The following is a 27,155-nucleotide window of genomic DNA, read 5'->3' as shown; positions in this document are numbered from 1 at the left end:
TCATCTCGCTTAGCGCCTCTACAATTGGGGGTCATTCGAATTCTTCTATTGTAGAGAATTAACAATTGTAGGCAATTGCATGACTGCATAAAAAACATACATTTCAGATTGTTTGCTATGTTAAGCCAAATTTCCTGAATTTCCAGATAAAAATATAAAACTTGGGTACCCCTTTGGTCCCGAGATTTTAAAACGTGATAAAACTAATATTGTCTATTTGCATATTTTTTGCACATAATCACAATTAAGCCCATTCACCACAACTAGAGCGCAATAGCTTTCAAACAAAAAAAAGTTTAAAATCGGTTAACTGGTTCAAAAGTTATGATTTTTTTTGAAAATTTTAGTTTTTGAAAACCTAGATTTTTAGATCCACCCTATCTAAAAATTGGTCCCCTAATGACGAAATACGAAAATACGAGTCTAATTATTTTCGAAGAACTACGAACCCACCAAGTTTCACGACAATCGGAGTTGCAATATATCGTTTTTCTATGGAATGGCAAATAGACAAACATACAAACGTATAATAGTTAATTATGTAACGAGTTGCAAAAAGGAGATTTTTTCGGCACAAGTCGTACATTTATCCAACGAGGCTTGCCGAGGCAAGGGAGTAAACTACTTTCCAAGGCAAAATACATCCACAATATCAGCAAAATTTGAAGTGAATACCCACGCATGCTTAGGAGGGGCGTTATGTACCTCTTTTCCCTATACTCAACAAATACAACAATGGTTTATGTCAATAAAATCATCCAAATGAGTCAATCTTTGGTACCATTTATTTACATCTATCTCAAAGAAATCAATAATTGAAAGAACACAGCAAGAAAAGTTTCTCTACTCAAGCAAACGTCCTAAAAGAACTACACTTAACGCTATTAGTACTGTAATGATCCAAATCCTCCTTCATCCGAAGGTCTAATGCCTTTTATCCAACGTCCATCCTTACGTCCATGATTGATGAGCTGACGCAGCCTCAGCCGCAGTCTCCCATATTATGAGCCCGCCATCAATTCGCTGCATATTTGCCATGCTCATACTGCACGTTGGCCGTCAGCACCGTATTCAGTGCCCCATTGGACCCCGCGTGCTGGTGGTGTTGGTGTTGGTGATGATGATGGTGGTGCGCATGGTGCAGTTGCTGCGCCGCGAACGGTGAACCACCATAACCGTTTATCACCTTCCCACAGCCATCCGTGATGCTGGTTCCCATGGTGGGATGTTGCTGTTGCTGTTGCTGCTGGTGGGGACTGCCGCCATTCACGGTCGATGCCATTGACACCACCACTCCTCCTGATTGGGCACCGTTGTTGCTTGCACCTGATGATGGTGATGGCTGCGAAGGCATGGACGTCCCGCCACCACTCGTTCCGTTGGGCTGAACCATCTGAGGGAGAGGTGCCATTTTCAGACCTGTCCGGTGAAAGGAAGCAAACAAAGTGTTGGTTTTATTTATTGCTTTTTCGGTTGAAAAGAGAAACCCCATTAAGTCGATTGTGGGACAATGTTTCAGTCGAATGTGTTTAACGGATCATAAATCATACGATCTTAATCGATGCCAAAGTGATGTTTCAACAGATTTTCGTTTGCTTTACGCATTTGTTTCGTTCTGTGCCATTCTCAACTTCGTTGCTTCGGCGCATAAAAAGTCTTTGTAGATCGCTGACAACCAACGATCTTGGAAAGAGTCATTTTGAAGAGAAGTCAGAAGAGAAAAATCGTGACGACAAGTAATGGCTCAAATTACCTACTTTATACTCACAGCGTTTCTTAATGAAAGAGTTCTGGCTTTGTAAGATTTAGACGGAATGATTCTTATTAAGAAAAAGAATTAAGAATTAAGAATCATCCAAAATTTCGGGGTATCTCGAGTAATTCAGACCCCATTAACCTTCCGTAACTCGCGCGGTTGACTACCTGCGTTAGCACTGTAGGATATTGATAATGCGTGTTATTCGGTTGTGTACAATAATAACAATGACGTTTATTTCCTTCCTCCTGATTCTCAGCCTACTATAACAATAGTTACGATCTTAGCCTACTACATCTCTCCCTTTCTTCAAATAGCAGAACTATTCTATTCAGCGAAATCTTGTATTGCACAATTTTTTATGATTTTCAAATCGAAGCCCCGTTGCACTCATATAGTGATATCATGGACTCCCTCCAGAAGATACTTTCGTCAATCGTCAATGTTCATCCATTAAGCCTTCCTCTGCGTTTTCCGACATCCAGCATAGTTTTGGTTATCTAAATAAGAATATGAAATTTCGATTACTATACCAATCAATATCTTGAAGTAATTGGCGTTGACTTAGCCATGTTTACATACGTTTACCTCCTTCTTTTCATCATTTGGTTGAATACTCTTACCACAGTAGTTGGAAAATGTCTCCCTTTGATTCTCCTATGTACCATGATTAAAACAGCTTCGGATTTCGTCATGATGGATTCTTCAATTGTTCAAACTCACTTTCCTTATATGGAAGTTATCTAAAATAAACTTCAAGATACATTATACACATATTCATATACTTTAAAGTTACTAAATAATACGCCAAACGAACTGAGCTGGGCTCCTTCATTTTGGTCTGTCATCAAATAAAATCATCTTAAATGGACTAGGATTCGTAATCCTCTTCATTCATTTTTTTTTTCAACTCCAAATAGACTAGGATGACTTCATCCCCTATATTTGGTTACAGAAACGGACTAGAGCTCACTGAGCTCCCTACGTTTCTTGCTAGGAATGGACTAGGATTTGTAATCCCCTACATTCCATTTTTTTCTACTCCAAATAGACTAGGATGACTTCATCCCCTATATTTGGTTACAGAAACGGACTAGAACTTTCCGAAAGTTCCCTACGTTTCATGCTAGGAATGGACTAAGATTCGTGATCCCCTACATTCCATTACTTTTTTTCTTCTTCGAACTCCAAATAGACTAGGATAACTTTATCCCCTATATTTGGATTCAGAAACGGACTAGAACTCCCTGAGCTCCCTACGTTTCTTGAAAGGAATGGACTAGGATTTGTTATCCCCTACATTCCATTTTACCTACTCGAGGTAGACTACGGTGCATTTATCTATATATACAAAAATGAATAAAATTCAGAAAACCACGATTGTCTGCAATCCACCATTCATTTGGTTGTTCTGTTCTGTTGATGTACTTAACCCTCTACGCACTGCGATGGTCTAGTGTACGTTCAGCGTGCCTGTCTAGATCATATATACCCAAACATCCTACTAGGGTTAAACGTTTAATTCACGCTGTAATTCGCCAGTCTGATGAAAACTAGTTTACTGCATTAAGTTATCTTTCAACATGTCGTATCTCGACATTTCACAACTCGAAGTTCTCTTTATCTCTACATGTCGATGTCCCTTTATTTCGATATCTTAATATTCAAACCATCCGGTAAAAGCAAAGCGATCTTTTGTTCTTACGAATCTTCTCGGTTACGAAAGCTTGCTATTAAAAGTATTAATCAAAATTGTACTTCGTCTCGAGATCTCCCAGTCTCAACGGTTTTTTTTTCGAGATGTCAATCATATTTCTGTGTAAAAATGCCTGCGAAATTTAATAAGATTAAACTTTTTCATACTGTGTTTTGAACTCTAATGCATTTTCACGTGTATGGATTTCTTTCAACTTCATTTTTAGTCGTGACACTTGATCTTTTTTTTTCAATTTTAAAACCAGTAGTGATGATTTGTGTGAGTGCTAGTCATTACTTCTAAAAAATAGATATCTTAATCAGCCATTTGAAGCCTGAGTCTCATGGTTAATTTATTTTTACCGTTGCTAAATCTATATTCAACCATTTAAATTTAATACACATTAAAACGCTATTAGAATGATTGCTCTTCTTTGATCGTTAGTTTTAATTTCATCAAACCTCAATAAACATCAAACACCTATTAGTTATTGAATTTTCTTCTTTGTCCTGACCAAAACACATTTTTTTTTTCTCCGATCTAATGTTGATCGTAAGTTAATTGTATAATTACCCATGCAGAACCAATATTTAGACTTCAGATAATCTTTATGTAAAGACGTAACAGAAAACAGCTCAAATTTATAACAACAGAAACTCTCATAAATATTATTTCAATGTTTTTTTTTCAGTTCAGTTTGTCAGAAAACTGTACACTCAAGATCAAGTTTTATGCTTGAGATTCAGTATAAAAATTATCAAGCATTTAGTTCAACAGTAATGACATGAGGACAGTCAATCACATACATGTATATGGCTTACGCTTACTAATGATATAAATTATTCTTAATATAAACATCTGAATCAAGTAATGTTTGTTTCTTCTTTTATTTGTTTTCAGAATTTGTATGTAGTGTACATTTATTAAATTAGAATATGTCAGAAGAAATTTCATGAGAAAATCCAATTTGTTTACAAACAAGAAGTTGCAAATAGCATATTGTTCAACAAATATATAAACAAAACTATTAAAAACACATACAACGCACATGTTGTACATAAATATTTCTATCTAACATACGACTAAATTAAGTTATTTTCAAGCTCCAATAACATAAATGGTCGAAATTATGCTACTAAAGTGCCTCATACAATGCATACGTTTGTGTGTGCGTGACAGTAGTTTGACAGATTTCCCATGGAAAACTGTCTAAAAACGCAAACCTCGACGGAACGGACGCTATGTGTTCCAGGGTTTAACAGTTGGTGTTTACTGCAATAATTTTTTTTGGGTGGTTAACAAATTTGTAAACTGTTATTGATTTGTTTACTTACAACGTCCTGTATGAAAGTAAAGTATCACTCGATCAACATTTGTAAATTTGAAATATTATTTGGTAAAATTCATTCTTATTGTCGAATAATGTCCTCCGACACAGTTGGAAAATAACAAATAAATGTAGTAACAATGCAATGGAAAAAAATGTTCAACACATATCGTAACAGGTACGCCTTACTAGAAATTGACAACAAAAACAAACACATATACTTCGTGACTTTAATCATGTGTATTAAATCATCATAAATAAATGCATCCTTGATTACATCAAGTAATTTCACTCATGATGAATTTTGCTCAAAATGTTAAATCTAACAAACTAAGCAACTATAGTGTTTAGCTTCTTGTTGTTTAGCAACTGTTGCTGCCTTCAACTTTCTTCCACATTGAGAAATAGCTTGAATGATCTCATCCATGATTCAGTATGACTTGTTCATTTCCATATATTGATAATCAAATCATAAAAACACCATATCGAAGATTTCTCAGGTTAATGGATCTATTGATTTATCTTTATTATAGAAACTTTAAGCCCTTGGAGATTTATGGAGTATAAGGTTCCTCTTACCTTCAACATTTGTTCAGTAACTCTATGACTTACTTCTCGCCGCACTATTTTCTGTTCGAACAAAATCAGTTTATCTTGTTCCACAATTTCAATATATATATAGTTATTTTTGTGTTCACCATTTCAAAACAAGTCACTTCACATTTTCACAAATTCTCGGAAAACATCTAATTTCCATCAAAGATGCAGTTCTCTTCAACTTTTCACTAACATGTACACTCTTCCGCCAGTCTTAGTACTTTTATGATCTACACAATACTTTACTACATACACTTCATCTCTCTCTGGTTCGATCAATCTACTGTTCTCTTCTTCCTATTAACAGATAATTCAACCGCGAAAATAGATATTTATCCTCGTCGCCAATGTAGGATATTGATAATGCGTGTTATTCGGTTGTGTACAATAATAACAATGACGTTTATTTCCTTCCTCCTGATTCTCAGCCTACTATAACAATAGTTACGATCTTAGCCTACTACAAGCACCACGCTAATGCTGAGTACAAAAAGCGAGTTTTTTTTCTACGTGTTGTACAAAATACAACAGCGCGATCGCTCGAGGGTTAAGTTCCATTAGGGGCTGTCCATAAACCACGTGGTCATGGGGGGGGGGGGGGGGGGTTTTGGCCAATGACCATTTTGTATGGACAAATTAAAAATTTTGTATGGACAAATGACCACGTGGTTTATGGACAGCCCCTTAGCCTTTGCCCAACTAATAATAAATAAATAACCCATATTTCACTAATTATATATCAAAGTAAGCATCCTGATAACAATTGAGGATGTAATTTTTATTAAATTCCTTTTAGATTGTAATGGATAGAAGGAGCGGAATATTGCTTTTCAACTTCCACACATTAACGTACATTTAAAAAGGCGCATAGAGCTATTTATTTTGCTGAAAACGTTTTTTCCATCTTTGTTACTAGCGAATGAAGTGCCGTAACCGTTGACTTATCAGATTGATAAGCAAACAAATTTTATGTAAGAAGAATTGGTAAAATCCTTCAAAACCTTTTCCATAGTCTTCAACAAAACTGAGCAAAGACTAATTGGCCTGTATGCTTTCGGATGCGTCTTGTCTCGCTTCCCCTTTTTTGATATAAAAACAACTTTTACAAGTCTCCATTTTGATGTAACGTAATTACATCTCAAACTAGCCTTGAACATCTCAATTAGTGACGGAACCAACAACGCCTCTCCGTTTTTAATCAGTGCTGGAAATATTCCGCCTCTTAACCAATAAAAATAAATCAATGAAAGATTTCTGTTGGAAATATTTCGAGGAACCAACCCTCGAAGACCGCAAAACAGTGAAGAGCAGTGTCTCATGAAAAAAAGTGTCTCATTGAAATGAAATTAAACGCCCCTGGTGAAGAGAATAATTATTGCCGGACAAAAGAGACACAAAACAAGCAACAAAGGAGGCGTGCCGATTACTCTTTATCCCAACTGGTAGCAGATAATGACTTAATCCCGATTTTTTTTATTGGGGCAAAACAGAAGCTGAATTTGTGGCGCACTTTTTAACTCGTGAATAATCGATTATTATCGACCCAAAATTGAAACTGTTTGACGGTAAGTATTCAACAGCGTTTCAGTGTTTACCGATTCGAATCTCCTTCACGAAAATCGCAATCCAAGACTCAAAAATCACTAAACTCGATCTTTGTCCTATTCTGTTCAAGTTGGGACAAACCTATGTCGCATTGGATGGATTTCCGCAAAAAAATCAGGTTGCGACATTGTCATTATTGTTGCGCGATGGATGAATTTTGATTAGCGATCCAAAGCATGTGAAAAAAGTTTTTGATCGAAATCCGAACGGCATGGAAACGCTGTTCAACATGAAGGATTAACAATAAATAATAAAGTTTCGTCATTTTATCGATCGGCAACTTTTTCCTCGAACGTCGCATCGGTATGTGGTCTTCGGAGGCCTGTTTTTGTAAGGTTTTCTACAACAATCATTCATCGACTTAACTTTAGGGATCATGGGGTGACCCCAAGCGATTTTTCTTAGAAAAAGTAAACTTTCCCTATAGTAAATCGTATGAAAAACTAAGAATATAGTTTTCCCGATCGATCTGAAATTTTGCACGGTTCATATGGGACCAAAACGAAACTCAAAAAGTATACAGGAGCTAGAGTTTTCCCATTTCTTATATTTTCCCATATAAACCATGTCCCAGGCTATTATTGAACATCCACCTGCATCAGCCCGCTTTTTTGTTTGATCAGGTATGTAGACTGTGACATAGCATAGTTGTCAGAAGTTTTAGAGATCTAGTCGCGTAATCAAGAGTAGCTTCAGTTTCTGCTTCCAAGTGTTTTTTTTTAGTACAAATCCTTCGGTTCCATACAATTTAGATTTGATTTGCGCAATAGACGTAGAGGCGACGTTAGAATCGACGAAAGACGCGTGCAGGTCATTAACATTTCTCTTTCATGAATCATATTTGGGTGTTGAAAAGTGTTGCATAATGTCAATTCAATGCTGATTTTTCTGTAGTTTTTTGACAATAACTCAAAAACGAGGGAAGATAAGCACATTTTTGGTTTTTTAAGGGCCTAAAATCGTCAGTTTCAGTAGTAGCAAATGGACATCATTATGCAACACTTTTATGTTGTATAATATGCTTCATTATATAACACTTCTCGTTTGGAAGTTGACCATCAATGTTAACTTCTTTTCCCAATCAACTTAGATAGCTGTGTAGCGGTTGTCTAAATTGGCTAAGAATAACACTACGGATCGCCTGATCCAGTGGTCAGAGTCCACTAAACAGGTGACCCCTAATTCATGGTGTTATGCGGCTTTATGCTTACCGTGCCAAGGAATGAATGGTTAGGGGGGTCTAATAAAAACCTAACCACAAACGGAGCCTGTAGAGAATTAGGACGTCCTCCACAGTATTACGCCCTCACTGCGCTAACCGGAGCGATAGTGAGTGCAGTGGACCTTACGGTTTGTCCGAGATAATCAATTGCCCTTCTTAAGTCTCAAATTTGAGGCTAAATAAGGGCGGGATTATTCAAATGCTGCTAATTAGCTTACATTACTGCCAATATGGCTTCGCTTAATGCGTTTTCGTCATTGGCGTTTTTCAATTGACACCAATTTGGTTTGTCGTTGATGTTTCCTTTTTGTGCTGTAATTGTGAAGAGTGTAATCCTGTCTAGTTTGGGTAGTGGCTACGGCTAGGAAACCTCAGATCAATTTTCAGCGTAAAAAGCGTGTGTAGCCCAAGTGGCTCTACTTCAAAAAGTTCATTTGCTTAGCGTAACTTCTGTACTGTGAACCCAGTTTTGGAGTGTCGTGCCTCGAGCATGCTACGAATAACGTTAACAGTATGTTTCAACATTTACTTATGAATGCCTTCAAGCAAGCTCTTGTTTTTAGCATCTTTTCGCTGATATTTGGCAGTATTGCTACGATGATTATATCATCTGAAGTAGCTCAAACATTAATTTAAGATGCTTCAGTTTGATGGAATACTTAGGTAGTACAGTTCATGGATAACTTAACATAGAATTGCACCTAACTCAACTCTGAATGAGCAGAATTTGTCATGAATTGGCTGATTGGCATGTGTCAGATAAGGAGTCTCCATTTGACCTTCCTTGCACTTTTTAGTGTTCCTTCGCAAACTTTGCGTATTTAGGTGTCCTTACTCAACAAACTAGGGAACCTGTACTAATTGGTTGCGACCACATTTTATGGATTACTCGCATCCATTGCTACTCCAAGAGAGTTTTTGTGTGGTTTTGTCACTACTACATCCTTGATTGTGGTATAGCATATATGTTGCTTTGAAAGAAGCTTGTCCTCTGCGGTCTGCGGTTATTGTGCGGACCTCAAGAGGCTTTCCTGAATGGAGCTCTGATCTGTTCAAGTTCAAAATATCTTCGGATAAACCAGTCTTTTGTATAGCTACGAATCTCTAGCTTCTGCCCCGAGGATTGTAGCAATAGCATCGATTTAGAGAGTACAAAAAACCTCTGCTTACTTCAAATCTCCAGGAGCAAAATGGGTTTTGTCCTATTTTTCTCCAAAGGGATTAGAGTATTTCAAACATGTCTTGTAGTTTTCTATTGGGTAGTTTCATGGCGTGAAATTACTCCATAATTTTATCCCGAAAGGGTGCGTGCGTTGTATTAAGAAGAAATGAGTTCCAGATTTATCTGGTTACCTCGTTCTTTTTGAAATGCTTGAAACGCATTGTCAATAACACACTGTGATGTTCGTCTGGCTAACATGCTTATTCATGTAAACTCACATGCCTCCCAATTTGGGATGTCCACAGTGACTCTTTTACACAAAGTTGAATGCATTTCCAAGAAAGCACTCGCTCAAACGTCGTTTTTGCTTGGATGATTTCTTGAATATTGAGGATGCTTTCGATGACGTGCACACAAAAAATCGGTTGAGGCTTTCAGCAAAATTTTGCTGAATTTTGCCGAGCTGAAGGTTTCAGAAAAAAATTTGCAAAAGTTTTACTGAAATTCAGCAAACAAGTTTGCTGGACCCTTCAGCTCGGCAAAATTCAGCAAAATATTACTGAAAGCATTTGGTGTGTGCCTTTCAATGTCATATTGAAAGTCGCATGACGTCACAACTGACCTCCAATGAGCAACAGGCTCTCTTTACGCTTATGCATTTTACAATGTCCTTTTCAGAACACTGATTAAACCCGTTGTGGTATGGGCTATTCCTTCTTCTAGGGCACCCCTTCCAATATCACCACATTTCCCTTTCCTTATTCCCACCCCTTGTTCCCTTCCCATCCATTCTCCATTAGGTAAATGATGAAATAAGCTTATATGTATGGCGATGGCACAAATGTCCTAAATGGAGGATAACGTGCCTCTGGAGCCGGCCTTCTGATACCTGATACCTCCAGTGATAGTGAAGGTGGTCATTAGTATGGGACACGCTTGTATGGAAAAAATAAATCCTCGCTCCAGTCGACTTTTTAGATCCCATTTAGGTCCCATATGAGCTGTACAAAATTTCAGCGCAATCGGTGAAACTACCCAGGTAACCAATAAGCATTTGAATAAGCTATATTTCTGTTTCATATCTGCATTTGACCTGCTTACTGCCGTATTATAGCAGTTTGACTGCTAAACTGCCGTTTATTAGCAATTTGAATGCTACTTAAAATCTGACAGCAGATGGGTAGCATTGCAAATGCACGGTAAGTTTTGGTTAACAGGCATCATGAGTGCTACTTGCTATAAAACTGCTAAGGGAGATGATGATGCTAAAACCTCAAAACATTTCAACTTCTATTTAATTTACGTGTCATGGCTGTAGAAGCCACTATCATTCGCATGTACTGCCATTCATAGGTAACAACGAAGATGATCAATGGGAAATAAATTCCATTGCTGGTTTCCTATGGTCGATTTCATTATCAGCACTTGCCGAGCCCATAACATAACGAAGAAACTGCCGGTGTTAGCCTTAAATAGATCAAAATTCCAACGCACATTATCTAATCATCTATAGCTTACCCTGTAGCGCGGTTCAGCAGCATCGTCAACACAAGGATCAAGGGATTGAATCCCAATTTGTCCGAAATCAGCAAAAAAAAATCAAACAACTGCAGTTTCAGCCATGCCCCGAGCCGCAAAAGTTCCACGGGAGAGTGAGAAAAAGTAGAAGAGAAGGGAAGCCGTAAAATGGGCAGGGGAAAATATTTGTTTTTTATTTTTGACAATCTGGGGGATAGGAGGGATAAGCATTTAATCAGCCGTATATCGGGCCAAAACCTGCATTTAATTAGCATTTATGGCGCATATACAGCAGATTAGCATTTAATGACCTGCTGTAAAGGCGCATATAGTGCCGAGTTAATGTCATTTTAACTGCTTATTGGTTACCTGGGTATAATTTAGCGCAAGCGGTTCAAAGTTTGCATAGGATTTACTATGGGAAAAGTTACACTTTCAGATAAAAAATCCCAGAGGTCGCCCTTTGTCTCTTTAATTCAAATCGATCAATGCTTCTTGTAGAAAAACCATTTATGAAACTTTCCTTCGAAGACCGCAAAACAATTGGATGCTTGTGGAAAAAGTTATTGATTTATTACCGATTAGTGATCCAACGAACGGCTTTTTGTTTTGTTTTATCAGCAGCACTGCTGCTACCGTTGTTGCATGGGGTGGCGGGAGGCATCACCACCCCCAGAAACAGCAGTAGCCAAGGCAGCAGCTACAGTGCTGCTAATAAAACAAAACAAAAAGCCGTTCGTTGGATTACTAATCGGTAATAAATCAATAACTTTTTTCACAAGCATTCAATTGTTTTGCGGTCTTCGAAGGAAAGTTTCATAAATGATTTTTCTTCAAGAAACGTTGATCGATTTGAATTAAGGAGACAAGGGGCGACCTCTGGGATTTTTTATCTGAAAGTGTAACTTTTCCCATAGTAAATCCTATGCAAACTTTGAACCGCTTGCGCTAAATTATAGTTTCACCGATTACGCTGAAATTTTGCACAGTTCATATGGGACCTAAATGGAATAAAAAAGTCGACTGGAGCGAGAATTTGATGTGTGTCCCATACTAGTGGTCATGCAGTCAACTGAGTGGTCTGATATTTTTTTGCTCTGTATATAAGACAGTGCATACCCGAGCAGGAATGAATAACTGACACATAACTGGAGCATACCAAAGTCAGGTATCATACCAAAACCAGGTATTGGTCGGTTGTCCGGCTATTGAAAATAACTTATTTTGGTATTTTGAAGGTATTGATAGAATATCTCAACGAGTTATTATTTTGGTTTTGAGGACTGATTGAGGTATTATTCAATTATGGAAAAATCACTATTTGTATGGAAAAATCGCCGATTATTATTTAGGTATTACCATACCTGAAGTCATTATTCGCGTGTTATGCACAGGAAACACATCAGTTATTATTTTAGGTATTTTACCTCTTATGCAGGGCTTCTTAATACCTCATTCAGGTTGTAGGTATTCGTTTCTCCATACCTGAGTTTGTTATTCTTCAGCTATTTTCTCCTGCTCGGGTAGCACATACGCACGCTATATTGTGATAAACGTGAACAAACAAATCTGGAGCTCGATTTAAAAAGGTCGTATGTGCTTTTGTCGATTAAAAATTCGACCAGTTGGATTCGCTTATTATAGCAAATACGTTTGAAATTGAACAAAGTTGATACATACAGCAGAATCATCACAAAACAGGCTTTCCGTTCCATCATTAAAAGTCTCCAAAATATCTTCCATATTGCTACAATAACTTAAATAAACTGATCGAATTTTATATCGACAAATGTACATACGATTTATTCAAATCGAGCTCCAGAAATATGCACCGTGAACTGCAACTATATTTTCAGCTGTCAATATGGGCGTTCTAGAAAACGTGACATCTAGTTCACGGTGTTTGTTATTGTTGTTATGGTTGCTATGCATAGTTCCCGTTGCCGTGACTGGGAGTGGACGTATATCGGAACGGATTTTTTTTTGCATGCGTCCAACACAAGTTCGGAATAAGTGTTATCAATTAGTTTTAGGTTAGCTCAATGATATAATTCTTGCTTTTCCAAATAAAATATTCTCAGGATTGATGAACACTTCGACTGACGTCGACGGAAACATCATGAGTACACATTCGGCGGGAAAGGCACTATCACCTCTAGGTGGATTAATCTGGGAATTTTAGTTATTTGCTTACTAAGTAAATACCAACGCCATTGAACTTGACAATGCCGTTTCGCCGTAGATTATCGCACAAAAATTGTTCTAAATTGCTTATAGATCATCGCCAGTACACCTTTGAGGGTAAGAATGGGTCAAAAATGCATACTTCCACATTCATTGTTCAATAACTTTTGCTTCTTTGCATGGAAAAGTCCCTTGATCATTGGAATGTGATCTTCGGTAATGCATGCACAAATGACGAAAAAAAAATTTGGAGTTCGTCAATCTTCCTTAAAACTACACTGCCGTGAATCGCAAGTCAGTCCCATCTGTAAAAAGTAGGCATTGAGAAAATGGCCTCCAAAGTTTTCAAATTCAATTTCTATGTGGAACTTCAAAAAACCGTCATGAATTGAAAACTTCCTCGATCATTATGAAACCTCTATAAAATGTTTTAAACATGGAAAGGTAACTGTGAAAAATATAAAAATGGCTATAATACTGTTTGTTTTTGTACAGCAGAATACACAAGTTCGTAATGGAACTGACTTGCGATTACTTTTCATTATGGGACAATCTGACTTGGTGTTGTTTTCAGATTTTTCTGAACAAACTATATATTTTTATTCACGCAGATGAAAGATCATCCGAAGCAATATCGAAAACTGTCGAGAGAGTTCATCGAGCTTTAAAAGTGACATTTTAAAAAGGCCTTATTTTCATGCTTTTTTGATGATTTATCAAAAATTAACTAATTACTCAAGAAACTTATTTTTTATCACAAGAAGTGCTGGTAACTACAAGGATGACACCATAAAATTTTTGATTCAATATTCGCAATATTTAATGAGATCTTTCAGATAATGTTTTGATCCAATCTCGCCCCTCTGACCCATTATCGCCCCAACGACGGTTCATCATATCATGTTCGTGTCTTTTACAATAAGTGTGGAAATTAGCTAAGGATTGACCGCGCAGAAGACACCGAAACTATTAGATGCAACCGCGTATATCTATTAGCGTTTTTGCACAACTTTGCGCGATATTTTTTCTTGTAATGCATAATACGCAGCTATACATAGTGCTCCCAAATCGAAGTCTCAACCCAAGAACCTTGTGACTGTCAGACTTGCCGAGTGGGAGAAAGTCAATAATTTTGTGGTCGCTATCACCGCACAGCGACTTTCAGTGTGGAAACCTCTGTCAACAACTTTTGCTTAATGTTCGATCGTTTCATTGTAACGCGAAATACAACAACTTGTTGAACATTGTCTGACACAATGTGCACTCCTAACCGAAAAATGATGTACACATTTCTCCCAACTGCGAACGAAGCGACAATAAGTGAAACTGTCAACGGGGCACATTCGACATCGATTGTGATTCCTATAGTAGCACCGAGAACGAAAAGCGAAAAACAAAGAACCCATTCATGGAAAAGTAACACTTACCATTATCGATGTTGTAGGAACCGGAGGCGAACGAGTAGTTGCCATAATCTAGCACACTTGAGCTTTGGCCCTGCTGCCCGGGGGAACCCGATGGAGGTTGGTGGTCGTGCAGTGACGTGTGGGTGATCTTCGAATACTGACTGAGCCCTTCCGACGGATAGTGCCACGACTCAGCACCGAACGTTTGTCCATTTGCGCTGGGATAATCGTACGATCCGTAAGGTTGCGAAATGTATCCACTCGGAAGATCGGGCACCGTTATTTCGTAACCACTCGTTCCGGCCGGGTAGAACGCACTTCCTCCGGCGTACGCTTTGAGCTGTTGCTTCCGTCGGAAACCGCGAGGCCGTCGCCGCAAACTGCCTTCGTCTTCAAACATGTACTCGGCCGAAGCATCGATGGTCCAGTAGTGGCCTTTTCCAGGCTTTCCGCATTCTTTGGGGAGTTTTTTGAAGCATTCGTTCAGACTTAGATTGTGCCGGACGGAGTTCTTCCAGCCGTTGTACTCTCCGTTGAAGAAGTCGTACCTGCGGGATGAGAACAGTTGATATCTTAGATTATGTTGAACAAATGAAACATGGACATAGAAACGCATTGTTATGATTGTGAATCTTGATTTTTTATTTGCCTAGTACCTAATAATTATCTTTATAATCTTTATAATAGAGATTTTCGAAAGTTTCGCACAAAAAATCCTCAATCGAAGTGAATAAAGCAATGGAAGTTCTATAATGCTCGGTTCTCGGTTCAAGTTCTATAATGCTCTTAGCGGAAAACCTAATACAAACTGTTGAAGAAATGTCAGTGGCAATTCATGATGAGATCCTGGTAGAATTTCTTTTCATGTCCAAAAAAGTTTCCTGTTTTCTGGTGTAAGATTCGTGCAATTTTTGGCTGATTAGGACAAAAAAATACTTGCGAAACTTATCTTAAGATCTTTTAAGATTTCTCCACTATTTTTTCTGTAATTCCTTCAAAAAAGCAATGGATTTAGTCAGGAGTACCTAATCAATTACATGCTTATTTCAGGGAGGAAATCTCCCAAGAACTCAAGAAATTCTAACCAAAACTGCTTAAAAAAATCTTCGTAAAATTATTGCTAGGGCCCTTGACAATGTTCCAACGGCTCTGGGGTTTTCCGATTTAAATAAGTCATAAGTTGTGTAAATAAAATTAGACCAAAAAATCAATCAGTAAAATAACATCAACACTTCCAACAGCACTATTGAATATTCTTCAAAATATCTTCAAGAATTTTCGACATTTCTATCAATATGCTGCTGGCGATTTTTTTGTGACGCCAGTCATTCCCCCAGTAAATGCGCCCAATACTGTTATTCTTGACACGACGCTTCTAATGTCAATTTGCTTAGCCCATTTTCATCAAAGCAAACCACCCGTCTACCATGACATGAACCCTAACATTTGAAATGTCAAATCGATCACGTACAAGAAGCTCGGGACCAAGGTAAGTAAAAGGAAGGTAATCCAATATGTCAGATTGCACCATCCGCCATATTGGAAAACCTAACGACAGCTGGCAAGTTTGTGTTTAATTTTTTCTATAGTGAGATGACAAACAAAAACTTTCAGCCCTAGTAACGTAGCAACCCCACAGAAACCATTCACGCTTAACTTTCTCAGCACTAAAATCGGACAAACTCCATGACACTCATCGAGTGTTTCCTACTTACACGGATTGCAAATTAGCTCGTACACCCACTTAAGCAAATATTTTGCAATATTTTCGGCATAGCAATCTCTTCTGGTTAAGAAATCACCATTGTATTTAGAGGTGGGCAAAACGGCTCACTACAGTGATCGGATCCGAGCTCAATCAATCACTCTAGTGAACCGGATCTTTTGAACGGATCTGCGGTTCAGTCACAAATGACCGAACCGCACCGAGCGAATTGGTGATTTGTTGTTGCATGAAGAAGAAGAAGAAGAACGATGGTGTTTTGAAAAAAAATCTTATCCCTACAACACAGGGGAAGTTTTTAAAATGCCTCTATAAAATCTAAAACAAAATCTAATTAAAAACGGTTTGATGTACGGTGTTAGACTTTGAACGGACTACAAATTAAGTACCTTATCAAGAAAAAAATGGTAAATTCAAATTTATACGTTCAATATGTAGTCCGTCCAAAGTCTAGCGCCGTACATCAAACCGTTTTTAATTAGATTTTGTTTTAGATTTTATAGAGGCATTTTAAAATCTTCCCCTGTGTTGTAAGGATAGGATTTTTTCAAAACACCATCATTCTTCTTCTTCTTCATGCAACATCAAATCACCAATAGCACCATTCTCTCAGACACAGCATACGACACTCACTTTCTTGATGTTTTCCACACTACCCCTTTCTTATCACCAAACAACATATTGCTGATGAACGTGATGAACCGAAAGAAAAGGGTAAAAATGTGTGAGTATGTGGTAGCTGCATGCTTGAGTCGTTCGAGTCAGGTTGGGCAAAACAGTCGGATCTGCGCTCTCCCGATTGAGCATCGTGTGCGTTTTTTGCGGACCACATGCGTGCAGGCATCGCCAGCGGACCGAACATGGTTGGTAAAAGCACGTGTCGTAAAGAAATGAATATAGTCCAGAGCTTTACATCTTTTCTCAGGTCTTCCGTACAGCGCCATGCGGATGGGCGATCCGGCTCTCTCCGGAAAAGAGCCACGGTTCACTCGCTCACTGAACTGATCCGGATATTTTCAACGGCTCCGGATCTGATTGCCCATCTCTACTTCTAATAGATGAAATGAAATAGACGTGCTTTAGAATGCCATTCTTCTTTATGTTTTGCCCCTTTGGTCGCTTTTTTCATTCGTTTCAATTCCCTCATTTTCTAAATACGTATATTTGAGCTATTTTATTTACTGTTATTTTTTTACCACTTCTGGGCTTCCTGTCTCTTCGATTTTTTTAAAACACTATAATATAACAAATGTCAATTCAAACATATGTCTCTATTTGTTTTGTCTAAGAATACGTTATCATTGACCCACAATGTAGCACATCATTTCAGGACTACCTTATAATTTTTTTTTTATGGAAATTTAAATCGTAATCATAAAATGCGTATTTATAGGTTTCTCGATAATCCAAAGGTTTGATCTAATGTATCCTCCTGTAAAGTTTTTCAACTCAAAAAGCTCACGAACCAATTCACCATACTATCTTAGGTTTCTATGCATTTTGAGGATAATACTATTTCTCTTCACTGCCTTAAAACACTCTACAGTATGCTCTTTTTATTACCAGCAACATGACTTAAATTGCAGTACATTGAACACTTATTAATTGTTAAATTACTCCAAGTTCATGTAACTTTATTTGGGTATATATGATGATGTAGTCTATTTTATTAGCATCAGTTCATAACGTAACAAAGACAGTTAATTGTACAAAATTTGGAAACACGAACCTTTAATAGTGATTTTATTAATATGCTGTGTTACCATTTTCAAATGAGAATTTCGCCATCTACAATTTCAACCTGATCTGATTATTTCTTTGCTAACTTACTTTGGGGCTACCAGCATTTCTAGTATTGTATCATTAAGGTGGAAGTCATCATCGTTGACTTTCTTAACAATGCATTTTACCTCGCATTTTCACGAGTAGAATGAAATGCGTCTATTGTGGCGGTCTTCTTTGTACTCTAGCAACTTTGCTCAGGCAATTATGAATATTTCAAATAATGTTTATCCTCCAAACCACAACTTGTACACAGTGTATTAGTTTTTTTATCATTTCCAAAATCATTTCATTTAGACTCATGCAAGCATGCCTCATATATCTGAATGTCGCTGGAAAATATGAGGAATCATTAATTGGAATGATAGTGTACAATAAAATAACATTTTTTTCTGTAACAATTTTCATATACGGATGTATAATGTAATTATATTTTTTTTTTTCCTTTTTTCAAAAAGCTGCTTTATACGGAACATAGCTTTGTTTAGAAAAATCCGGGTTCAGAATCGCGCTACAATAATCGTAGATCAGTCGGTTTCCACGGTAGGGCGATGGAAACGCGAGCACGAAATCCGGGATCAATGGTCATCGTGATCAAATAAATCATAATCGTGATGAAGACCGCGACGTGTATTTCCATATAACTAGAGGATCATATCACCTAACAGAGGTGGCTCCTAGAACCACACCTTACCCTACCCTACTAACCACCATTCCTTCCCGTGACAACTGTGGGGATGCTGTGGATTCCACGGTTTCTAGTAGCAACCGTTGTCGAACTAACATTCCTTCCCTTTCCTGATGACCGTAAGGACGTGGCCAGCACCGTTATTGACTTTAAATAGCTGAACTCTCGAATTGTGCACATTGAGAATGGTTAGCTAGTCCCAAGCTTTCACATTCATTAGCTCTCTTTTTTTTTTCCTTCTAAACCATAGGGGGATAAATCTGCTCATCAGACACCCTAACAGGAAGGTTAGGGTAGTGTGGGGTTGAGGCCGTCTTCTACAATGCCGGTAGAAGCCAGGACTACTCTCTCCTCGACCCACTAAAACACATTCCTATGGTCGCCAAACCCTACGTCTCTCCGGAACCACCAAGAAGGTATTGCTTCAGAGAGGGGCTAGTGCATATCGCACCCTCAAGGTTAGCTGCCGTAGCCTAGCAGCAACGAACATCGATGACTCGCTTTGGAGAGTCCATCACGGTAGCCTGCTGGCGCTTAGCCAGTTTCCCGAGTGGTCCTCGCCACTCCCTTTGTCCTCGGAAGGCGGGCAGGGTCAACCCCGCCCGCGCCCTACTGCTGAGCGGACATCAAGAACTGATGCCCACATGCAACCCGATCTGACCTGCTGAAGGCAAGGGTATCACTACCCTTCAGGCCTTATCAGATGCATCCGTAGGTTGCAGACAGCAGGGTCTCACCTACCCCGACCCTTGCCGGGGACCCCTTTCCAACCGCGGGCTCAGATCCAACCCAGTAGACTGACGCCACGACAGCACCGCTACCGGGACTTCCTCTCCGCGGCCACTTAATCGCTGTAAGGGTCGATCTCGACCGCAGGGCACCGGTATGACCTACGAAGCCGACTTCGAACCCCTGGACCACCTCTTGTACTGCATCTGGACTAGCCATTCTCCGAGTCCACGCGCCACCTCCTTTGTAGCTCCCAGACGATATGGGTGATAGCCGTTGAAACGGCATTCCAGCTAATCTCATCCCTACACATTCTCTGGACCAAGTTGTCCGGATTTGTGTCCTCCCCGCATGTGGCAAGCATGCGGTCACGCATTGTGCGAAAACGCGGGCACACGAACAAAACGTGCTCCGCCGTTTCCTCTAAACCATTGCACATTGGGCATTCGGGAGAATCCGCATGCCCGAAACGGTGTAGATACTGTCGGAAGCAACCATGACCTGTAAGGACCTGTGTCAGGTGGAATGAAACTTCCCCATGGCGCCTATTAATCCAACTATCTACCCTCGGTATCAACCTATGGGTCCACCTTCCTTTGGTGGAACTGTCCCACGCGCGCTGCCATTTGACCATAGAGGCCATCCTGACAGTCTTGCGTATGCCTCTTGTGCCGCGCATTTCGAAGCACTCCATGTCCTCACTGATAAGAATGCTGATGGGCACCATACCAGTAATGACACAGAGAGCGTCGTGTGACACGGTACGGTACGCGCTTGCAACCCTCAGACACATAAGCCTGTAAGTACTTTCCAGCTTCCGTCGGTAGCATTCAGTACTTAGCGCGGTACCCCACGCCGGGCCGCCATACCTAAGTATGGACGTAGCAACACTAGCCAGAAGCTTGCGCTTACTGGCGTACACCGCTGAGCTATTGGACATCATCCGGGACAGTGCCGCAATAGCTGTGGAGGCTCTTTTACAGGCATAATCGACGTGGCTACCGAAGGTAAGCTTATCGTCGATCATCACGCCCAAGTGCTTGACAGAGCACTTCGACAGGATAGTGCATTCTCCTACACTGATCTCCGTCTGCTGCGCCGACTGCATGTTGTTCACAACCGTCACCTCTGTCTTGTGGTGAGCCAGCTCCAGTTTTCTGGACCGCATCCACGCCTCCACAACTTTGATCGAGTGGTCGGTAGTCAACTTCACCTCCTCGATCGTTTCACCGTAGACTTCGAGCGTAATATCGTCGGCAAATCCAACAATCACCACTCCCACTGGGTACTCTAACCTCAACACCTCGTCGTACATGACTATCCATAACACCGGACCCAGGATGGAACCTTGCGGGACTCCTGAGGTTATGTGAAAGCACTTCCGACCCACCTCCGTGTCGTAAACCAGTACGCGATTCTGAAAGTAGCTTCCGAGAATCTTGTACAAGTACTCCGGTATCCCCAGACGCAAGAGCGCATCGGCAATAGCAGCCCAACTGGCGCTATTAAATGCATTCCTTACATCCAGAGTCACTACCCCGCAGAAGCGAATTCCCCTCCTCTTAGGCTCGAGTGCTTTCTCGGCGGTTTTTGTAACCGACAAGATAGCGTCTACGGTGGACCTCCCCTTCCGGAAGCCATACTGGTTGCTCGAGAAACCATTCACGCCCTCAGTGAACTTCAACATTCTATTGAGGATGATCTTTTCGAGCACCTTCCCCGCCGTGTCAATCAAGCATATTGGTCTATATGCCGACGGGTCTCCGGGTGATTTCCCCGCCTTTGGCAATAGTACCAGGCTCTGCCTCTTCCAAGCTTCTGGGAAAACTCCCTCGTCCAGGCATTTCTGCATAGCAGACCTGAACATCTCGGGAGCTTCTGCAATAGCTACTTTTAAGGCCAGGTTCGGAACTCCGTCCGGACCTGGGGCCTTACCTACGCTAAGGGACTTAGCTATCCCCGCAAGTTCCACATCGGTGACCCTTTCCTCATCGCCAGCCCCAGTCCCCGGCTGTCCTACGAAAGGAGGCCAAGGACTAGGATCATGACGCGGAAAAAGTCCTCCAATGATCCCCTCCAACATCTCTGGAGATTGCTCTGTAGGAGCCATCACACCTCTCGTCTTGGCCATAACAATCCTGTAGGCATCACCCCACGGGTTCGTATTGGCACTCTGACAGAGACCCTCAAAGCAGGCCTTTTTGCTTGCTCTTATCTCGGTCTTGAGCGCGGCTTTTGCAGCGGCGAACACCACCCACCGTTCGTTTCGCTCTTCCTCTGATCGTGCTCGCTGCATCCGCCGCCTAGCCCGTAGGCAGGCGCGGCGCAGGTCCGCAATCGCGTCAGTCCACCAGTAAGCCGGTGGCCTCCCATTTCTAGGGTGGACTCGCCTAGGCATGGTCGCATCACACGCACGTGAGAGCACCGCTACCAGCTCGTCGCCGTCTAAACCGAGTAAGTTTCGCTCACGGCGGAGCGCTTCCCTAAATACCTCTTCGTCGAAGTATGATGTCTTCCACCTACGAGGGCTTGGCCTTGGCCTAGCCGCCTCTTCTTCTATCCGCTGTCTGCTGTTGTTGTAGTCGATACTGTAGCGAACCGCCAGGTGGTCGCTGTGAGTGTAGCCATCATCTACTCTCCAGTTCGGACTACTTGTTAGGCCAGGACTACAAAAGGTCACGTCAATAATTGACTCCGCTCCATTTCGACTATAGGTACTCTTGGTACCGACGTTAGCCAAGTCGACATCTAAGATGGCCAGTGTTTCTAGCAGGATCTGACCCCGCTGGTTCGTGAAACGGCTTCCCCATTCCACGGCCCAGGCATTAAAGTCACCCGCTATTTTTTTTTTTTTTTCCTTCTAAACCATAGGGGGATAATCTGCTCAACAGACACCCTAACAGAAGGTTAGGGTAGTGTAGGTCTGACAGGCCGTCTTCTACAACAAAAGTAAAATCCAGGACTACTCTCTCCTCGTACCCACTAAACCATTCCTATGGTCGCCAAACCCTACGTCTCTCCGGAACCACCAAGAAGGTATTGCTTCAGAGAGGGGCTAGTGCACATCGCACCCACAAGGTTAGCTGCGTAGCCTGCAGCAACGAACATCGATGACTCGCTTTGGAGAGTCCATCACGGTAGCATGCTGGCGCTTAGCCAGTTTCCAGAGTGGTCCTCGCCACTCCCTTTGTCCTCGGAAGGCGGGCAGGGTCAACCCCGCCCGCGACCTACTGCTGAGCGGACATCAAGAACTGATGCCCACGTGCAACCCGATCTGACCTGCCCGCAAAGGAAGGGTATCACTACCCTTCAGGCCCTATCAGATGCACCCGTAGGTTGCAGACAGCAGGATCTCACCTACCCCGACCCTTGCCGGGGACCCCTTTCCAACCGCGGGCTCGGATCCAACCCAGTAGACCGACGCCACGACAGCACCGCTACCGGGACTTCCTCTCCGCGGCCACTTAATCGTTGTAAGGGTCGATTTCGACCGCAGGGCACCGGTATGACCTACGAAGCCGACTCCGAGCCCCTGGACCACCTCTTGTACTGCATCTGGACTAGCCATTCTCCGAGTCCACGCGCCACCTCCTCTGTAGCTCCCAGACGATGTGGGTAATAGCCGTTGAAACGGCGTTCCAGCCAAATTCATCCCTACACATCCTCTGGACCAAGTTGTCCGGAGTTGTGTCCTCCCCGCATGTGGCAAGCATGCGGTCACGCATTGTGCGAAAACGCGGGCACACGAACAAAACGTGTTCCGCCGTTTCCTCTAAATCATTGCACACTGGGCATTCGGGAGAATCCGCATGCCCGAAACGGTGTAGATACTGTCGGAAGCAACCATGACCTGTAAGGACCTGTGTCAGGTGGAATGTGACTTCCCCATGGCGCCTATTAATCCAACTATCTACCCTCGGTATCAACCTATAGGTCCACCTTCCTTTGGTGGAACTGTCCCACGCGCGCTGCCATTTGACCATAGAGGCCATCCTGACAGTCCTGCGTATGCCTCTTGTGCCGCGCATTTCGAAGCACTCCATGTCCTCACTGATAAGAATGCTGATAGGCACCATACCAGTAATGACGCAGAGAGCGTCGTGTGACACGGTACGGTACGCGCTCGCAACCCTCAGGCACATAAGCCTGTAAGTACTTTCCAGCTTCCGTCGGTAGCATTTAGTACTTAGCGCGGTGCCCCACGCCGGGCCGCCATACCTAAGTATGGATGTAGCAACACTAGCCAGAAGCTTGCGCTTACTGGCGTACACCGCAGAGCTATTGGACATCATCCGGGACAGTGCCGCAATAGCTGTGGAGGCTCTTTTACAGGCATAATCGACGAGGGCTTGGCCTTGGCCTAGCCGCCTCTTCTTCTATCCGCTGTCTGCTGTTATTGTAGTCGATACTGTAGCGAACCGCCAGGTGGTCGCTGTGAGTGTAGCCATCATCTACTCTCCAGTTCGAACTACTTGTTAGGCCAGGACTACGAAAGGTCCCGTCAATAATTGACTCCGCTCCGTTTCGACTAAAGGTACTCTTGGTACCGACATTAGCCAAGTCGACATCTAAGATGGCCAGTGTTTCTAGCAGGATCTGACCCCGCTGGTTCGTGAAACGGCTTCCCCATTCCACGGCCCAGGCATTAAAGTCGCCCGCTATTACCACCGGCCTTCGCCCTGTTAGCACGGTCGTTAAGCGGTCCAGCATTTGCGTGAACTGCTCGATCGGCCACCGCGGAGGCGCATAACAGCTACAGAAGAAGACCCCGTTTACTTTGGCGACCACGAAGCCCTCATAGGTAGTAGACACCAACTCCTGAACGGGGTATTTACCCGTCGTCCATATCGCCGCCATTTTTCTGGTCCCATCCGCGACCCAGTTGCCGTTGCCGGCGGGTACTCGGTATGGGTCCGATATGATGGCGATATCCGTCTTCCACTCAGAAACCGCCTGACAAAGCAGTTGCTGAGCCGCATCAAAGCTATCTGTGTCCCTGCTGGCCCTCTCCGTAGCTTAACGGCTGCGGCGGCCACCTGCACATCGCACTGTTGCCGCAGTACCGTGACGAGCTCTTCCACTTCGGTGATCTCGTCAATGTCTTTGACCTTCAGAGTCGCCTCATGTGTCAGAGCCCTCACCTGCACACCTTCACCAAGGACCTCTTCTGCCAGCCTTTTATAGGCGGCACCCTTGTGCTCCTTCTGGCGCTTCAGCTCCAGGATCATCTCGCCCGTACGAGTACGTCTAATACTGCGTACGTCGGCTCCAAGACCCTCAAGCTTGGCGTCGCTTCGCATCGTCTTCAAGACGTCCGAGTACTTGGACTGTTCCGTCTTGATGACGATAGCGTCGCCTTTCTCACGCCTGGCACCTGCCTTCCTACGCCTTGGCTTGGCGTCCTGCGCTACTACCTGCGGATTCGACTTCTTCTTCTTCTTCCGCTCTACCTTTGTACAAGGAGGGTCTTCTGCTTGGATCGCCCTGCTCTGTGGCTGCTGAGGGCCCACCATTGGTCGCAACCCCTTGTTCCCATCATTCCGGGACGGGCCAGCCTTTTCAGGCCCACCCTTCCCAGCTTTCCGGGAACCCTGGCTGGGGTCCGACTTTCCAGCGTTACCACCGGCTTTCGGGGTTATTATACGCCTGGCCTTGCGGGCGCCGCCAGACAGCTCCTCACCTGACGGCTGCCTCGCCCGCTTCTGCGAATGCTTGTCACGTTTGTCACGAGCATTCGCTTCCACACTCCTCGGACTACCTGCGAAGGAGAAGGCCTCTGTTTGTGTAAACTTCGACACATTCTCCTTTGCGGGTTCCGCCGCTGTAGCAGCCAGCAACGCGACCGCGTGCTCCTGCTTGGCCTCATCGACAGACACTCTAAGTCTAAGCAAGGCCGTTTTCAGGTCCTTGCTTATATTCGACTTAGTTGTCGCAAAGTCGATGATTTTGCCAAGCTGGTGCTCAGCAACCTCTAATGCGGGCCGTCCTTTTCCAACCTCTTGGCTGATGGCCCTCAGCAGCCACGCTCCGTCCATGACCTCCACCGGCTGGCTTGCCGTGGAGTGGACAGGAGCTCCCACGCTTGACCTACGTAAGCCACCAGCACCTGACTCCTCGCTTCTCCTTGTCGGAGACCTCATCAACCCGCTTCTTGCGAAGGGGTTGATCGCACCACTACTTCCACCTAAGTTATTTGTTTTTGAATTTTTGCTCATACTTATTCCCACGAGTTGCACGAGAAATAATGTCCACCACGCCAGAGCTCTGCATTAACGCGGTAAGGGACAGCATACTGGGGGGGGTGCCCAGGTACCCCACAGGCTCCGTTAAAGATCGAGCATCTTTTTCACCCCCTCGATCACTCATTCCTCGGCACGGGTCGCTTGACACCTTGAATTGGGGTTAGTAGTCCTATTCTTAGCCGGCAACTACGCGGCTGACTCGCAAGCGGGGGGGGGGGTGCGTCAGGCCCCAGGACATCCGTCCCTGCTGCCCCATTGGCTCTCTGTGCAACTTCGATTGTTCTGGTCAATCACGGAGTAGCAACTACGATGTGTACGGTTATCTTTGCTTTGCTTTGCTTTGCTTTGCTTTGCTTGCTTTGCTTTCAGTTACCTGTCTCTACACAGTATACAGCTACATCGCATTGCACACAATTATCAATTCTAGTATTATACACATTTACTTACTAGACATAGTTACCGAATATCACACGGTTACTCTTCTGGCACACAGTTGCCGAACAAGTTATAAAACACACAGTGGCTTTCCAGGTACAGAATTGTTGAACAAGTTATAAAGCACACAGTTGCTCTTCAGGTACATAGTTGCCAACCAAGTTATATAGTATACAGTTGCTTACCAGGCACACAGTTGCCGAACAAATTATATAGCACGCAGTTGCTCTTCAGGTACACAGGGTCCAAACAGCCTATAAGCCACACAGTTGCTCTCCAGGCACACAGTTGCCGAACTAGTTTTATAGCACACGGTTGCTCTCATGGTACACAGTAGCCGAAAAAGTAATGTAGCACACAGTTGCTCTCCAGGCACAAGCCGAACAACCTATAAAGCACACAGTTGCTCCCCAGATACAGGGTTGTCGAACAAATTATTTAGCACACAGTTGCTCTCCAGACACACAGTTGCCGAACTAGTTTTACAGCAGACGGTTGCTTTCATAGTACACAGTAGCCAAACAAGTAATATAGCACATAGTTGCTCTCCAGGCACACGGTTGCTGAACAAATTATATAGCACACAGTTGCTCTCCAGGCACACAGGTGCCGAACAATCTATAAAGCACACAGTTGCTCTCCAGATACAAAGTTGTCGAACAAATTATTTAGCACACAGTTACTCTCCAGGCACAAAGTTGCCGAACTAGTTTTATAGCACACGGTTGCTCTCATGGTTCACAGTAGCCGATCTAGTAATATAGCACACAGTTGCTCTACATGCTCACAGTTGTCGAACAAATTATATAGTACACAGTTGCTCTCCAGACACCAAGTTGCAGTACTAGTTTTATAGCACACGGTTGTCGAACATGTTTTATAGCACACAGTTGCTCTCCAGGCACACAGTTGCCGAACAAGTAATGCAGCGCACCATAACTCATCGCAGCATCGTACAAAGAAAGAAGATGTCCAAAATTTTTCCTTACAACACACAACATTCCAATATAACAGTGTATAAAACAATGGGGCACGTTCGGTGTTGTACTAGATTTGTAGTAATGAGCTGAATTTTTGTATGGT

General features: G+C 42.5%; 1 protein-coding gene across 1 annotated transcript in view; it reads right to left on the bottom strand.

Moving 5' to 3' along the window:
* Positions 1-767: 767 nt before the first annotated feature.
* Positions 768-27,155, bottom strand: part of LOC115268495 (forkhead box protein F2) — a 38,863-nt gene continuing 12,475 nt past the window's right edge. The window contains exons 2-3 of the mRNA XM_029876517.2: positions 14,495-15,021; positions 768-1,419 (exon numbers count right to left, since the gene is read on the bottom strand). Of these exons, the coding sequence (XP_029732377.2) occupies positions 1,016-1,419; positions 14,495-15,021 (931 nt within the window). The 3' untranslated portion in view covers positions 768-1,015. The remainder of the gene's footprint in view (positions 1,420-14,494; positions 15,022-27,155) is intronic.

Source organism: Aedes albopictus, chromosome 2 (genome assembly GCF_035046485.1).
Source record: "Aedes albopictus strain Foshan chromosome 2, AalbF5, whole genome shotgun sequence".
NCBI classification, from domain to species: Eukaryota; Metazoa; Arthropoda; class Insecta; order Diptera; family Culicidae; genus Aedes; species Aedes albopictus.
This window is presented reverse-complemented; position numbering and strand designations above follow the sequence as displayed.